Source organism: Accipiter gentilis, chromosome 14 (genome assembly GCF_929443795.1).
Source record: "Accipiter gentilis chromosome 14, bAccGen1.1, whole genome shotgun sequence".
NCBI lineage: Eukaryota > Metazoa > Chordata > Aves > Accipitriformes > Accipitridae > Astur > Astur gentilis.
Genome location: NC_064893.1, coordinates 13,734,487 through 13,750,873, shown reverse-complemented (window position 1 = coordinate 13,750,873; position 16,387 = coordinate 13,734,487). Strand labels below are relative to the sequence as shown.

Here is a 16,387-nt window from a genome sequence, read left to right as displayed (position 1 = left end):
TGTTTTTTTTCTGGTTGTACCATCTGCGAATTTAATTCTGTTAAATAAAAGGACACTCAAATCTATGAATCATGTACTACAATGAGAGGCGAGAAGAAGAATCTCTTTCTGGTGAAGTGCTATTAGACATGGTTTCTGCTCTACTGCATGGTGCTTAATTATTAGCTATCATTAATTAACGACAAAGGATTTTAGAGTGGGCCATTGTTACATATAGAAATATGGCAACTAAACTAAGGGTCAGGCACTTCTGTCTCAAGGCAAAGCAGCCTCAGCCACTGCATATCTGAATAGCTCAGCAAAAGGAAATCTTCTCAAACTGTTGGGGATTTTTTCCCAGCAACAAGTGATTTCACAAGTTTTGAAATAGTAGGTAGGGAAAGAGAGGGTTGTGGGAGTAGAGAGGGTGGAGGAGGATGGAAAACTACAAATTGTTTTCAGCAGTACAGGCAATCTGTCATCTCTGCTGTTCTATCATTAAGCCAACGATTAAATCTTATGCTTTTAAAATTTAAAAAAGGATCAGATCTAGATTGGCACACATACAGTATTATTCTAAAAATGTTCCTCTGCCACTGCCAAAGCCAACAAGAGAATGTGAATGCAAGAAAGCATTACTTTTATTATAGTTGAAAAGCTTCCCCAAAGGATAAACAATGCAACACCTCCCATCACTGCAGAGTATCACCAACAGAAGGAAACATCAGGGAACTGTAAGCAAAATAGCTGAAAATGACCATTCAAAACCTTTATGATGAGTTTTTCAGCACTTTACACCAGTTCCAGATTTTAGTCACCAAATCACAAAACTTCAGCTTCCTGTTCAGGCCTTTCCCAGTCCTTTAATTCATAAGGCTGTAAGACTTCAAACAGTCAGGCTTTCGTTTTTTAGGAAGAAAAAGGATGACCATCCTAAGGTCTTCAACAAGAATAGCTACGTAAATGCATCACATGGGGTCTGCTTCTGTCCATCTCCCTCTCACCGTCCCTCCTAGGAAAGATTTATCCTCCCTAGCCAGGCAGACTGCTACCATTAATCCAGATGACCAGCTGGAACAAAGGGAGTTCAGAGATCTAGCTGACATTAGTAACTTCAGGGAATTGAAGGACTATTAACACTCCTGGCATCCAAACCCCACCCCAGTCTTGCTCAGTTTTTCCTTTCTAGAGCCCATCTCAATCTAGTGCTTAATTGACTACCACTAATTCACACCATGCAGATTACCTAGAATTGTGCACTGCCTTTTCACTGTGTGATTTCACCCTGACTCTTTACCTCTATCAGTCAGTAATACAGGATGAATGATTATCACACAGCAATCTAATTAATCTACTAACATTCTATCAACAGAAATCTGAACTTTCTTTTAATACACACACACACACACACAATCCCCACTAAACCCATGCCTCAAATCTGCGGTCATAATTTGTCATTCAAAACTAGGATGTAAGTACTTCACAGCCCAAAATAATAAGCAAAAAGTAACACCGTATCTTTCGAAAAAAATTCAATCCAGCTATGGTTGAGCTATTAAAGTCAGAACCCCCCACTTTATGTTAAAACAATGAAAAGGAAAGCACTTTGTCTATAGTTCAGTTAGAGGTGGGGCTCATAGTGCTGACTATTATTACAGTTGCCCAATGCTTCCCATTACTAGATCCTGTTCTCGGTTAACAGCCTGGACAGCACTTATCATGGCAACCAAAATTTTCCATGCTGAGGCAAATATTAATCTTTGGAACATGCAGCTAAACCCAGTCCATCTATTTCTGAAAACAAAACACAGGAAAAATGCGATTTGGGTCTGTTTTTAGAAAGTCCTGTCAACTTTCAGTGCAAAGGCTGGAAATGAGAGCCAGCTGACTGATCAGGCTTTATACTGATGGAGGAACAAACTGGGTGGGAGGAGGAGGTGGAAAGAGGGAGGCAAGGGAAAACCCAGAGCAGAACCACATCACGAGGAGGGAGTGGGGGTGGAAAAAGAGGAAATTCAGGGAGATTGGGTGAATGAGGTAATGGGGATCAGCGATCAGACATGCTGGAAAGAAACAGATACAACCTGAGATCAAAATGGAACAAAGAGCCCGAAGGAAGTGGGAAATCAAAACTGAAGACTAGGGAAAGAAATGGAGAAAGGCCAGAGCAGATAAGGAGTCAAAAAGGAAAGTGAGATAGCATGGCAAGGAGACTGCAATGGAATACATAAAAGAGGGAGCCTCTGACCTAGGCTCAGGGAGTGAGCCTAGAAGCAGCCTAAAGAGAGACTTAGCAAAACATAGAAAGAAGATGTGGTGTGTTAACACTGGCCAGCAGCCACACACACACCCAGCTGCTCACCCAATCCCCTCCTCAACAGAGCAAGGGGAGAAAAAGGATGAAAAAGCTTGTGGGTCAAGATAAGGACAAGAGGCTGTTACCAGTCACCATCATGGGCAAAACAGACTGGACTCAGGGAAAGTCAATTTAATTCATTGCCAGTTAACATAATTTGGGTACTGAAGAACAAACATGAAAACAACACCCACCCCCCACCCTCTTCCAAAGCTTAACTTTAATCCTCCATTCCCAAATCCTGGGGCTGGGGTGGAGACATTTGTGGGGCATGACATGAAAACAAAGTTGGGGGACAAGCAGCTTCCAAGTGAGCATGAGAAAATTAGACACACCAGAGCTCCACTAGATAGGTTGCAGAGGACAGCAATTAAAGGCTGGTGTCTGTCACCACTTGCTGCAGTCATCTGAGTTTGCCCCTCTTGCAGGTAATCATTACACAATATTAATTACATGATTATAAATTATTTTCCTGATAACCTCCTCCTTTCAGTGCAGAGAAGGTACTTCCTTGGAGGAATGTATCATGACAAGAAGGTTACTGCACACAATCATTCTAATATGTCGAAGAGATAGAAGTCATACAGAATAGAGCCTGAGAAGTGTTTCTACTTGAGATGGCTGCAGGAATAAACATACAGGAAGAAGAAAAATGGATCCAAGGGAAATAAATCATGCTGCATAGTTATCCAGGCAGCTGCTTTGTCTTAAGTTATTCTTGGCCACGGCAACCTAAGGCCTCTCCATTCCCTACAGTGAATGACTAAGTTTCACCTGCTCTGGGGAAAAAAAACAAAACCCTGACTCACTACAGTCACTCTGACACATAGATCGCTCATGCTTGCAAAGGTAAGGTCCTGAACAAGTACTTCCCATTTGCTGGTGGAAACTTCAGGCCAAACCTCTCAGTTAAGTCAGCCACAGATTTTGCTTGGTGGGAAAGCTGTGTCTAGAGACAAGGAGACTTTAAGACCGACCACAAGACAGGTAAGGTACAGGACAGTTACTAACTGTACATTTTTCATTTTCCCAATGCCTGATTTGATACACTCAGCTCTGCAGACAGTAACACTCACATGTGTAACAGAAGCCATGCGGAAAGCATGAGGAAAGCAGTAAGTATTCTGAAAAATAAAGTCCTGAGTATCTTTCCTTAGCCAGAAAATTCAAGGGGGAAAACCTTCATTTCATCTCTAAATGGTCAGCACTGTCCCTAGGCTTCAGCTAATGAACTATTCAAAGAGACAGTGAGAAGCACCACAGAACCACCCATGAGAAAACTGAATGGTTTTTATCTTCAGAGCGCTACCTGGATATTGTGCTGGGAACCAAGGGATTTTTGAAGAGTAAGATCAAAAGATAAAACAAAGTAGCTGCTCATCTGGGACATGAGGAAGAGAAGAAAACAAGTCTGGAAGAAGTCTCAGAGGCAGAATGTAGATCTGAGAAGCTTAAGGCATGCTTTAGTTACTCTCAACTATTTTTGAAGTTTCTTTCCAGAGATCTCGAGAAGACACTTCCTCCAAACTATGTATTCTGGTATTGCTTCTCCTCACATTAGAAAGTTTTTGCAATGTCTAACAAATCAGCTATTCTGCCATTTAAGTCATTATCCAACTAATTATTCATGCCTCCCTTCAGACTTCTCTAAGCAACCTTGATTTTGGTTTTTTTCCACATAGTCCTCATGTGTTTTGCTTCCTTTATCCACCATTGTCAAACATAGTATATAAGCCTTTTCATAAAGGATCAAGCTCCATCTTTAAACTAGTAAAAAATTTTGTCCCCATTGTTTCAATTAAAAATCTTTTCCATAACTTGATTGCCATCACTGCTTTTTAGCTTACATATAGCTTCCTCCCTCTCACCATTTGTACACTTGATATTTCCACGCCTTCAGCCTGGCTGCCTGAACAAGTCAAGCTTTTTAAGTCAACTCTTGTAAGACATCTCCCTCATCACTGCACAAGACTCACCCTCTGCACTCATCCTGCATTCAGTTAGTCCACAAGTCACTGCACAGGTAACTAAAATTATACAGTGTTCTAAATGATGTCTCAGAAATGCAGAAAATGGCCTTAACAGTTTAGCTGCTCTGAAAATATCTTTCCAGATATAGCTTACCTTAATATTTGACTTTCTTTCTGTCTACATTGCACAATCTCTCTTACCTTTTCCTATAGATTAGATATTTGCCTACAGAAGACATTCTTGCCAGTGGTCCTAAATGAACACCATTGCACTTTGTATCACTGAATAAAATTACATTTCTATTTCTCTAATCCAAAAGGTTATTTAATTTGTGAATGACATGGTGATTCTTTCACTGATGCTCCCAAATTTGTTTCACCAGAAGATTTCATCAGCATATATTCACTCTTTTATGTCACCACCACTAATATTTTGAAAGTCAAGCCCACACCTGACTTTTGAAGAACATCCCACCATACTTAATTTCCCTTTTAATTGTCACCTTTTATCAGACAGTTCCTGACTGACTTTGTATCTCCTGTACTAACCCACGTTTTATTTTGCTACACTAATAAATTCCAGTGTGGCATGGCAGAATTACAAAATCACTTTCCATGTTGACTTTTTGCACCCATACAAACTATTTCTATTTTACTGAAGAGAAGTCAAACAAAAAAAACCAAAAGCTCTACAAACTGCAAACTTAAGAAAAACTGTCCTAGGATGAGATTTGTTTGGTTTTCCATTTTTTTAACCTATTTAAGTTTCTCAGAATTTGGTCAGATCTGCCTCTAAACAAACACATTCACTACAACTTCTCAATGACAGTGACGTTTAAAGAATTATGATGAAAATATACAGGATATCAGTTTCTTGAGTTGTAGTCTATTGCCTGCCTCAGTTATGGAAATTAAGTTTACTCAAATGCAAGAAAACTTTAGAAGTTTCACATACAATGAGCTTTACAAAACTAAAACATTTGAACAGATCAGGAATTTTAGGATGGACTACCTATCATTACCAATATATGTGGCTGTATCTTTTAAATATCTCTAACACTGAACTACATTACTATTTGAAAGTTTAAAAGACTCTACTTCTACTACAAGAATTGTCAGCAATAAGCATTGGTTGGGATTCCTCTGCCAAAAGAGATGTTAAAAGGTGAGGAAAGAAGGAATTCAAGCTATTTAATTTGCAATTGACTCAGAAAATAATTCAATAGGGTGGAAAGTATCTTACATCTCCTAACTGGGCCATCTTTTGTTGTATTCATCAGCATTTTAATAAATCTCCTCAAGACTGTCTCATCTGAAAATCTCTTTGCCCATAATAAACTTCACACAGGTCATCACAACCATCTGGAGAGGTCTCGTGGTTTCTTTAACTAGATGTAGGTTTCTAACTATGTAGTTTTACAAATGATATTGTAAACATCTGAAACTATGTCTGGACTTTGTCTCTTGTTGACATTACATTTGTAGTGGGGCAAAGCTTTTCATGCGGCTGCAAAAAATGAACTGGATTCTTGCATTTCACATACAGAAAGAGAACAAGCAGTCCGGGAATGACTTGATGGCTAAACATGGTTTTACTCTCCCACTTGGAAAGAACATTTAATCAGTTCAAGAAATTAGTATCCTGACCACCAACACCAGTGAAATGAAGACAGCATTCAAAGGCAGCCTCCTATTTGGCTGGGTTTCTTCTTGTGCCACACAACCAAAACAGGGGAAAAAGAAACCTCCTGTTATTCAGAGCAGAGATCAGTTTGCTAATGCATCCCTCTACCTGCACTGAAGACACTTTAATGATGGACTGACAAGAAGTAGATGGGGTGAAGGCAGCCAGGCTAACTGGAGTCCAGTCAGAGCACAGCCTACATGTGAGGCTGGAGATCAATCACCAGTCATATTTCACAACAGGTCCTGCTTCCTTCCCCAGCTCTGTGAGGAAGGTCAAATTCCTTTTCAGCTGTGAGAAAAGTTGTACATGCAGCATCACTTGTACTTTTAGCTCAAAGTCAAACTTCCATACAAGAGCAGAATAGCCCTCCTCACAGTTCATTACTGACATTTTTATTATTTGTACATCGCCTCATCGTACTGTTATAGCAGGACAACTTGCCTTCCATTTGGGCTTTTCCTGCAGTGCTCCTTTCACAGCTCACTTCCCCATATTTTTTCTTATCTCCCATTATGCCATCCCCACATTTTCTTCATTGCTTTGATCCCAGTTCTCATTCCTTCCTAGACTTCTTGCTCCCCATTCCCTTGTAGAAGGCTATCATAATTAAATAGTAAACAGTGCTGCAGCTACCCTTGACAACTGTTGCAGTGTTTTCAGTAGGCTTCCCAATAAACAGCCCAAATGAGAGTAATGAAGATAATGGGTAAGTCCCTGCTACACAGGCACAGCAAGAGAGTTCCTGCAGACTCAGACAAGACAGTAACACGTTTTGATTCACACCAAGTGTTTTCCTCACAACCCTATCACCTAAAACATGCTGCTGTTAATAATTTCAGCTCTGCAGAATCAAAATATATCCTGTGGGACAAACAAAAGCATTGGAAGAACTAGTGCCAGCCTGCACAACTAATGATCTTTAGTCCTTGTTAAGCAGCAGAAAAATAGGACCGGAATTCAGATCTGTGCGCTAGTCCCAGTTCAGCTTCTATTGAATGCTCCATTACACACTTAGGGTTTTCCAGCTCCAGCTTTAAGAAAGCAAGATCAGATTTTCAGAGCTGCTAGATACTTCGGTGCCAGTGACGGCTGTGGGAGCTGAGTGCCTTCAACGCCTCATAAAACTAGAGTGAGCAGCAGATATCCGAGAGTGATCAGCCTCCATTAGAGAATGATTGTTTTAAATTTGATCTCCTCAATTCCTCCATATGCCACAATCCCTATATTACTTTTCCTCCTTACTTTTCCTCCTCCCATGACAGTGACCCCCACCTCTGTTCCCATTCACCACAAGCTGGAGGCTCTATATCCAGCCCATTTGTCTCTAAGCCAGGGCCTGCATTTTCTTTTAGTTTTGGCCTTGAGGGCACAAAGTCCTCTACTTGTCTCACCATAGGAGTTACCAATCTCATAAACTGGTATAGCAATGGTCTCCTATCGCACAGGAACTGAGAACAGATTCACAGACAACAACAAAAAAAACCCATCAAGCTTCAAAAGCTTCTTCAAAGCATTAGTTTTACTTACAATCCCAAAATGCCAAGTTCCTCCCTTCCCATCTATTTACTTACAACTCCTTACAAATACAACAGCACTGATACAGCAGTAATTTCTCCTCACTCATCATAATGAAAACAACTATCAGAACCCAGAAAGCCTCCTCCCAAAACCACAAGGGAACTGGGTAATGGTGAGCCCTACACCACAGAGCTGAGCAGAGAGCTCAAACTGGACAGCAAGCTTCAGCTTGCACCAAGAGCATTTAAAACCCCTCTGTCTGTAACTGTGGCTACTGTACTATATTCGGTGTATATTTGCCAGGCCAACAGCAAAGTAATGAATCACAAAAGACATGAAGCATACAATTTTACCTAAGGAGGAAGAAAACTGCATGCTAACCTAGAGTAAACAATAAATCAAGATACTAATTGCAGAGTATTTGTGCATGCTCTGTTTCCAGAGGGGGTTAAATATACGTTAATCATTAATATAATGTATGCAACAGTTTAGCAAGATCGTGCTCTGTTCCCCAACACAGTTTCAGGCAGGACCAGAACTCCAATTGGATGAAAGGACTTCGAGCAACCAAAGCACAAGACCCTACAAGTAAATACCATAAAGTCCTACCTCGTGTTTATTGTGCTCATCAGTCCACATTATTACTAACAGAGCACAATGACTTTACAGATCTGCCACAGATCCATTAGACAATGCCTGTTCATCCAAAATATCATTAAAAGTTAGATTTTAGTTATGGCATTTCATGCAAAACTATGTGCTTCAACCTCAGGTAGTTATTTCTTCCAATTAACCCCAGTTTCTGCTAAAGCAGTCACTTCGGGTTAACAGTATTTGCAATACAAAAAAAAAAAAAAAAGCAGCAAGCTATTCCCTTGTAGGAAATAGCCAGAAGACCAAGTAAGAGCAGTGACTGATTATAAGATGTACTACAACAGATGCACTCACCTACTTTCAGTGTACCACCACACAAAAATACTCACAATAAATCCAAGCTTTTTATAGTCTCGAGTATACATAGATTTGCGTTTCTCAATACTGCCACTACTGTTGTTAGGTTCAGATTCTGCATCAAATGCAATTCTTCGGAGTTCAAATATGATATCTCGTTGAGCCTATGTAAAAATAAGGTTAAAAAAATTGGTTAAAATAACTTACCTCTCACTTTAATAACCAATATGACAAAAGCTGTTTCAAATCACTGTATTCCCTCCACTGGCCAGCCTTTCTTTATCTAAATTCCCTACTTCATACTCGGAGAGACAGTCAGCAAGAACAACCTTGTGGTCCCCATTTTCCCAGGTCCTCACATTCGTGGAGTTCACATGCAGATGCCTAAGTGCTGACTTCCAGAAGCTGGACCGATGTTAGCAAGGCCACTAACTACACACTTAATTTTAATCACAGGCATAAAACCACAGAAGCCGAAAAATCACACACATTTCAAATTAAGCTGATACTTAAGCACTTTGCCGGCTGAAATCAAAATGGCTCAGCACTCTGCATTGCTTTTGGTAACTGTCCATTTTTGCTAGCACAGGAATGGGCGAGAGAGGAATTACTGCAGTTACACACCACTAAAATTGTCTCAAGACAGGGATAACCATCTTATCAATACTAACATTGTGTCAGTCACTCTTTATGGCAATATACACTAGTTAACTGCGTGTACATTCCAGAGAGTCAAACTTTCCAGCCCCAAACTTAAGAAACAGGAAGGGTAAAATCCTACAGCGTGAGGTTACTTATGTTTACGAGCACCTTGTTCTCGCACCCCCTCCTCTCCAAATTATCAGCAAGTCTTAATACAACTCCTTCTTAAAAATTAAATCAGGTTCCTCCTTGTACAGGGCCTAAAAGAAGGCCACAAAAAATAAAGAAACAAAACACATCTTCTCTGTGGCTTATTGACTCTACATTTAAACTTGAATCTCTTAGGGGAATAAGTATCTCTTTTTGCACAATGAACAGTATTAAAGCTGGTGATTGGCCACAGAAAGCAATAAACAAATTAACTACTATATAGGTTCCCAGTAACAAAAATGCATTTTATTGTAACACAAATTAACTTCAACTCTAGCATGCCAGATAGTTTTCATTGAAACAGTCCTTTTAGCTCTACGGAAGTACTTTTAGGAAGGACCATACATCTCTGTTGCTTCTGAGAACTACCCAAAAGAAACAAATGCTGGACTGCTGCACGGAGTTTTACTCAGGATGACGCCAAATTCTGTTCATGGAACTACACGCTAAGGAAAAAGGCTGGGCCATTTTATTGTACTTGTGCACAAGGACAGCAATAGCCAGTATATCATCTAACAACCAGAAGACATAAACCAGCTTCACAGGGAAAGAGAGAATGAATGAATGAACGAACAGCTTGTGTAAGCATTCCTAGCGGTGTCTTTTCCTCCATAAAGACCTTCAGGCACAGCAATGAGCAGTTGTTCTCTTCCTGTTCCGACCAGATCACGCCAGATGCTTACCTGATCCTGTGGATCCATTTTTGTCATCATTCTGTCCTCCAGAAGGTTAAAGGTAAGTACTTGCAGAACATAAAGCTGGTGTGCCATTTCATTATTGATGGCCCTCTGTGCCCTGATAACATGCTGCAAAGAAAGAGAGACTCCAGTGAATGCCATCTTATCAGAAAATTACATTAGGTGCAATCAGGTGTTTCCATTTCTGTAAGTATGTGTTTGCTATGCAATAGTGTATGTATACTCCAGAAATAAAGAAAATCAAACCAGTACTAATGCTGCTGATTTAGGTACTATGTAAGTAACTTTAAGGGACAGGACTTTACAATAACAATGCACCAAAGCTTTCCCCTTCTAGCCACTAGATAGAGCCTGTGCATATGTTTGAGAAATGGCATTAAAAAAAAAGAAAAAAAAAATCAGTAGTGAGAAGTCACTTATTAACTCCTTCCCAAGACCATTAAAGCTCTGTATAAAAAAAAAGCGAGTATATTAAGAAAATATTTACAAGAGTAGCTGCCTGAGCAGAAAAGTATTCAGGCAGCAAACACAACCAGCTAATACAATGATATAACAGGGCTACTGCTGCAGCAGTCAACATCACACCACAATCCTACCTCTACCAGACAACTCTGTTCTGTACGAGGAAGACTGCTTAGAAATACATTAGCATACAATGCCCCATATGTGCAGAATTATCCCACTCAGAAAGCAGATACCAAACTGATGGACAATTCAGGAATCCCTGGTATGTCAAAAACCACCATGAGGTTCTATACAGGAAAGAGAACCAGGTCACTAAACACAGCAGAGCATACGTAAGGAAAGCGTCATCAAGTAGGAGATGGATACAGCAACGGGTATTATACAGTTCCAGAGACTATAAGAATTTGTCTGCCAAAAGGCACTGGAGCATTTTACGATAGTAAATGAACATCTAAGAATATTATCCATATGATTATACCAAATTTCTCATGCACACAAGCAGTGTAAAAATATGCCTTCTGAAACAAATTCTCTTTTTTTGTATGCATAATTGAAATTATGATAATGAATGAGAAACAGTGAGGGCTTGTTTGGTTGTTGTTTGGTTTGTTTTACACTGCCTAATATCTCATAACAGAGAAAGAGTACCTTCCCTTGTTCCCTTGAAGATGTCATCTACTCTAAGGTCACAGGCAAAATCGCTCTGATTTTCCATGATAGCAGATGCTAAGTCTTTTATATTACACTCATTAACTTTACTCTGAGCTACATTTCATGCTTCTTTTGTGCAAGTGGTGACAAATTGTGTGCAACTTTATATCAAGACAGAATAATCTGCAGAACCAAAAAACACAGCGGTTTGTTTTGCCAGATGTAAAGCTCTGTGCTGCTTGCCAAGCTGTCATCAGCTCCAACCTTGTAACAGAGGACTTGCTACAAATTCCTCTGACAACCCTTCATCTGCACAATAAAGTTCACATTCTCCATGGGAAGAAAATGCTTGAAGTATTATTCTTTTATTCAGTATTATATCTTCATGAAGAAACCACAATTTATTTGACTAGGAAAATACCCTATCTGATAATCAGTTTTGAATCCATTCAACAACCAAACCTTTATCTTGTATATTACAGGCTTCAAAACATCAAAATACAAGTGCAATTAAAATATATTAAGATAAAACCTCTGAGCACCAAAACTGGAGTCACTTTTTTCTGTCTGCTAGTGAAAAATAACTTTGAAAAACTATATACTTACAGTTAAGATGATGGAGCGAAGCTGTTTTTGTGCCAAAATGTTTGCCATTTCCTGATTTAGTTAAAAAAAAAAAAATTAGCGAGAAGCTAGGTATTTTAGTGCCATATCTAGAAGACTGACTTAAAAGGTTTTAGTCTTAAGTTTCTGCAGTGTTACTTATAAATGAAATGAAACAGCATATCAGCTATACAATTCTATGCATTATTTTGGGGGTCACAAGCTTAGATTACTCTACTATGTGAAAAAGAGGCAAAGAAAGGGAAAAGTCTGTCACAAGCTGAGGACTTTGGTGATCCAAAACCAGCAATGAAAGACCTCAAAAGAGTCCTCTGTGGGTTAGAGTATTTACACACACTTGCTCAAGCACAACCTTCCCCCTGCCTGCCACACACAACATAGAAGGAAGCATGGAATGGAAGCCAGCGAAGCCTTTAAAACAAGACGTCAAACAACATGCTTATTTACATTAATACTTTGGCTGGTTAAGTCAAGTACTCTAACTTTCACTCAGTAAATCAGCCTACAACTCAGTACTGTTTCATCATTGTAAATAATACTTCTCCCCTGTATTTTGGTAACAATGTTGACATTGGTCCACTATTTTGTCTTAAATGAACTTCTCTTTCTAGACCTGTCTGAGTCACTATCAAGAAGAATATGCTTTTTCTGTCATTTTTAAGCAGCTGATCCCAGCTGTCCATGCTGCAAACTGTCCCACAATGCATAAGAGGGAGTATTTTATACTCAGCAAGCACGAGAGCCTAATCTTAACCATACCCACAAGCGCATACCCCATTTTCACGTGGATGTATGCTAGCATATGGAATGCATACAACTTACGGCAATTATCATCATGTAATTATTTTTAAATTCTTGTTTTCAAAATGTACTATTTAAGGATTTGGTTAACATATTGCACACTGCTATTTAGACACTGTTTATATGTACACAAAGGGGTAATGTGTGCATTTAGTAGATCATCAATTGGAAATAGAGCTCATGTATCACAGCCTTACATAATACAGCACAACAAATCACATCAATGCTGACACATGCTTAAGGACATTCTTAGGATGCACTGTGATCTTGTGCCACTGGCACCGTATCAAAAATATTGTTTACATTCAGAAGAAATAAATTTTTAAAAATTCCTGCTGATCTTTGTGAGAGTTGAAGAGTAATATAGAGTACATATCCGTTACTTTTATATAACAAACAAGAAACTGGAAAACAGGAAAACTGAAACTATTACATAAAACATATGAACTGCATTGCTGAAACATGGCTGCAGAAACTATGTAAATAAAGTGTTAGGGTGAGAAGTTGCTCACAAAAAGAAAATAATTGTAATTGCAAGAAAAAAGGCAGTCATGGATGTTGATTGTTTTCTTTATATGAGAGAAAAAGTGCTGCAACAGAACATGGGAATGATAAGGAAGGAAGAAGGGACCAAAGACAAAAGCAACTCAGCTTTAGTTTTGAAGCCTTTTCTGGCTGAGTAGGTTTCAATTGCACATAACAGCAAAGGAATAAATGATACAGATGCTTTCTTCTCTTTTGGAAATGCACAACTGAGCTGCAGGGGGAGTGCCAGCCACATGATATACGTCATGTTACAAGGAACAGACTGGCTGGTTTTGTCAAAGTATATTCACTGGCAAAAGATAAGACAGGTAAAGAACATAAGGTAGTCTTTTCTGCATTCAAGGCTAAAAATTGGGTATTATTATATTTTACTTCTTGGAGAGGATTATCAAATTGTCACTTCTTTCTTATACCTATAATTTTAAAATCCGTTATTTGGATATTGCTTTTTGTCCCTGGACCAAAAACTGATAGGAGCAACAAGCATTCACAAAACCAATTACTGCATCAAAATCAACTTTGCCTCCAAGAAGGCTATATGGCTATTAGCAGCTGATGGGCTGCCTCTTCTAAAATAAATATTGTAGTAACAGATGAGAACAAAAATTATTTGACAAAATTTGCCATCTCGCTTCCCATAGCAACATGTCTCTGCAAAAATGCAGACAATTGCCAAAAAAGTGTTTCAAACATTCACAGTATCATTTCAATGCTCAAACTCTCAGCTCTTTTCTGATAAAGACTTTTTTTCTTTTTTTTTTAAATAGCCTAGGTTTCTCTAGATGATTTGGTCCTTGACAGTGGCAGAGGAAGCAAAGCAACCATGGAGTCCTCATTAAAAAAGAAAAACCATGAACGTCTTGGCTTTTTACATTACAAAACAATCAAACAAACAAAACCCAAAACAGGAGGGGAAGGAATTCAGATACCAGCACCAATTTAAATCGTTTTCTTAACTGCAGTGCAGTCATCCACATCATGCCAGTCTCCGTAAGACAGTAGCAGAGAGGGTGTCAAAGCTACTAAAGTCATACGGGGTTTGGTGCAGTTTCTCACTCCCAACCATGTAAGTGGTGCGTGCTGAACCTTAACTTTTGAGTACCCACTGTCAAATAATTATATAAGACTCCATCACCTCAGTTCATTGTCTCAGAAAGACAGAATTCAGTAAAAGTTACTGAAGCTATCCCTATCTTGAAGCTAATGGACACCTACCTTCTTCAATGTATGGTTTAGTAATTAACCACAAGATAGATACAAAGAGAAACCTAACAGATTCTGACTACTTATTATAGGTTATTAAAGGCTGAAGGAAATTTTCTGCAAGTGTTGCAGCTATTAGCCTTCAAGCCAAATCAGATCATTATATTTTGATGATCATAAACTCCATGACTAACAATTTTGTGTCAAAGCAGCACGTACTGCAGGTGAATTGAAGTCTGCACGGTTTACTGCCAGCCTCACTAGATGGTTACACTGTTGGTGAAATACAGTTTTACTTGCTGGGAATACCCTGTGGTATTGTTATCTTCAGGAACACATGCACACTGATTAATATTAAAGTCTTATCGACATCTGACACTGTCTCTCAACTTCAAATATGACTAAAGCATACTTTTCACAGAAACATAAGTAGTAGCAACTATTCAAAAATGTAAAAAGCAAAATCTTTGGTTTTCTTACAAGGACCTATCATAGATCTATGCCAAAATTGAAATAAAGTTTTTATTCCAATTTTTGTTCATTAGGTGCCGTCTTCCCTTAATAACTGAAGACTATTGGAGTAAGAAGGAAAAAAGGAATGGAAGAAAAAGGCGCTTTTTTTTTTTTCTTTTTTTAACTTAAACCATGGTTTTAATTTCCCCTGTTTACAATTTTAAAAATATTTTTGAGGCAAAAAAGAAAAATTACCCATTAGGGCTTTGATGTTTGTTTAACCAATCTCCAGCATTTAGAAATGTAAATATATCTAAGGGAAGTCCTTGTCAAAACTGATCAGCAGCTCTCAATGAACTTTTTCTGGACACTAGCAGCATGTCACCACAAGAATCATCATCACTGTCCCTGGTGACAGAAATGTTAAATAAATAAATGACTAAAGCTGTTTTGACACAGGCTAATGACTTAATAAACATATATAAGACTTCTCTATTTTGTAACACATCTCATTCCATCCTCATTTAACAGCAACTAGCAATCTTGAAATACTTTCTTTTGAGACTTCTGATCTCTGGCACTAAAGTTAAATTAAAATAGTATGCTATAAAAGCAATGAAATGCTTACATGGCAAGACATTTCCATTTTCAAAAGGAATGCATTTTTTTATTAAAAAATCGGAGCGGGGGGGGGGGGGGGGGGGAGAACAGTTTACCAAAAATAGCCTAGTTTTACAAGCTGTGCTGGCAAACAGTTCAGTAGAGCCAGCCACAGTCAATATGGTTCATATGAGGTTACAGGGAACTACAAAAGCACAGAAGAATACTTAATCCCTACTAATACTGGTGCAAAATGGAGGTAGCTCCATTAAAATGAATACTATACCAGTATGAAACAACAGAACAAGTTTCAGTTTGAATTAACTGTAGGAAAAAGGTGACTGGGACAGCTGCAGGTAAGAATATGACACACTTTTCCTACAGATGTGTAGATATACAAGACCCAACAACTTACCTGCCTCTTGTCATCCGGTGCTTTAAGGAAAAGTGCATTTATTACTGCAATGGTATATGTCTGGATTTCTTGGTCTGTCCTGTTTGTAACAAAATTATAAACATGAGAGAGGAAAATGAATATGCATGAGCTGTAGAAACTGATCTTCCAGTTGCATTACTGCAAGTAGAAGTGGACTTCATAATGTTAACCATGTAAAAGTCAGGTAATCAGTCAAAGTTGGTCATGACCAGGTTGTCTCTATTAGTGAGAGCCAATGTTCCAGAGGGAGACTCAGCATTCAAGAAAGGTGGAATTAGTCACACCCTTGAAGTGCCAGACCCTCCACTGATCATAGCAGGAACCCAGACAATCAGCTTCTGCCAGATGCCCAACAGCTAGAGGTAGGAAGAGGAATCTTCCCTAAAGGCTTCTGGGGATGAACCCACTGGTATCAAAAGCTTTTCAGGTGAGTGGAAAATGTCCCAGCTGGGAGGCAAGCATAACTATACACAATACACTAGAGGCAGTTTCCATCCATTTAACCACTGCACGTTACTGTTTAAGAAAAACCCTCTCCCTTTTTAAATAAACCTTCAGCAAAAGTTGACCAATTTTTTTCTTACACACTTTCCAGAG

General features: G+C 38.9%; 1 protein-coding gene across 3 annotated transcripts in view; it reads right to left on the bottom strand.

Annotated features, from left to right (window-relative positions):
* The window catches only part of ELMO1 (engulfment and cell motility 1), a 311,101-nt gene that overhangs the window by 181,310 nt on the left and 113,404 nt on the right, over nt 1-16,387 (bottom strand). For all 3 annotated transcript variants that reach the window (XM_049816140.1, XM_049816139.1, XM_049816138.1), the window contains exons 11-14: nt 15,770-15,848; nt 11,734-11,784; nt 9,997-10,119; nt 8,494-8,625 (exon numbers count right to left, since the gene is read on the bottom strand). In XM_049816140.1, coding sequence (XP_049672097.1) covers nt 8,494-8,625; nt 9,997-10,119; nt 11,734-11,784; nt 15,770-15,848 — 385 coding nt within the window. The remainder of the gene's footprint in view (nt 1-8,493; nt 8,626-9,996; nt 10,120-11,733; nt 11,785-15,769; nt 15,849-16,387) is intronic.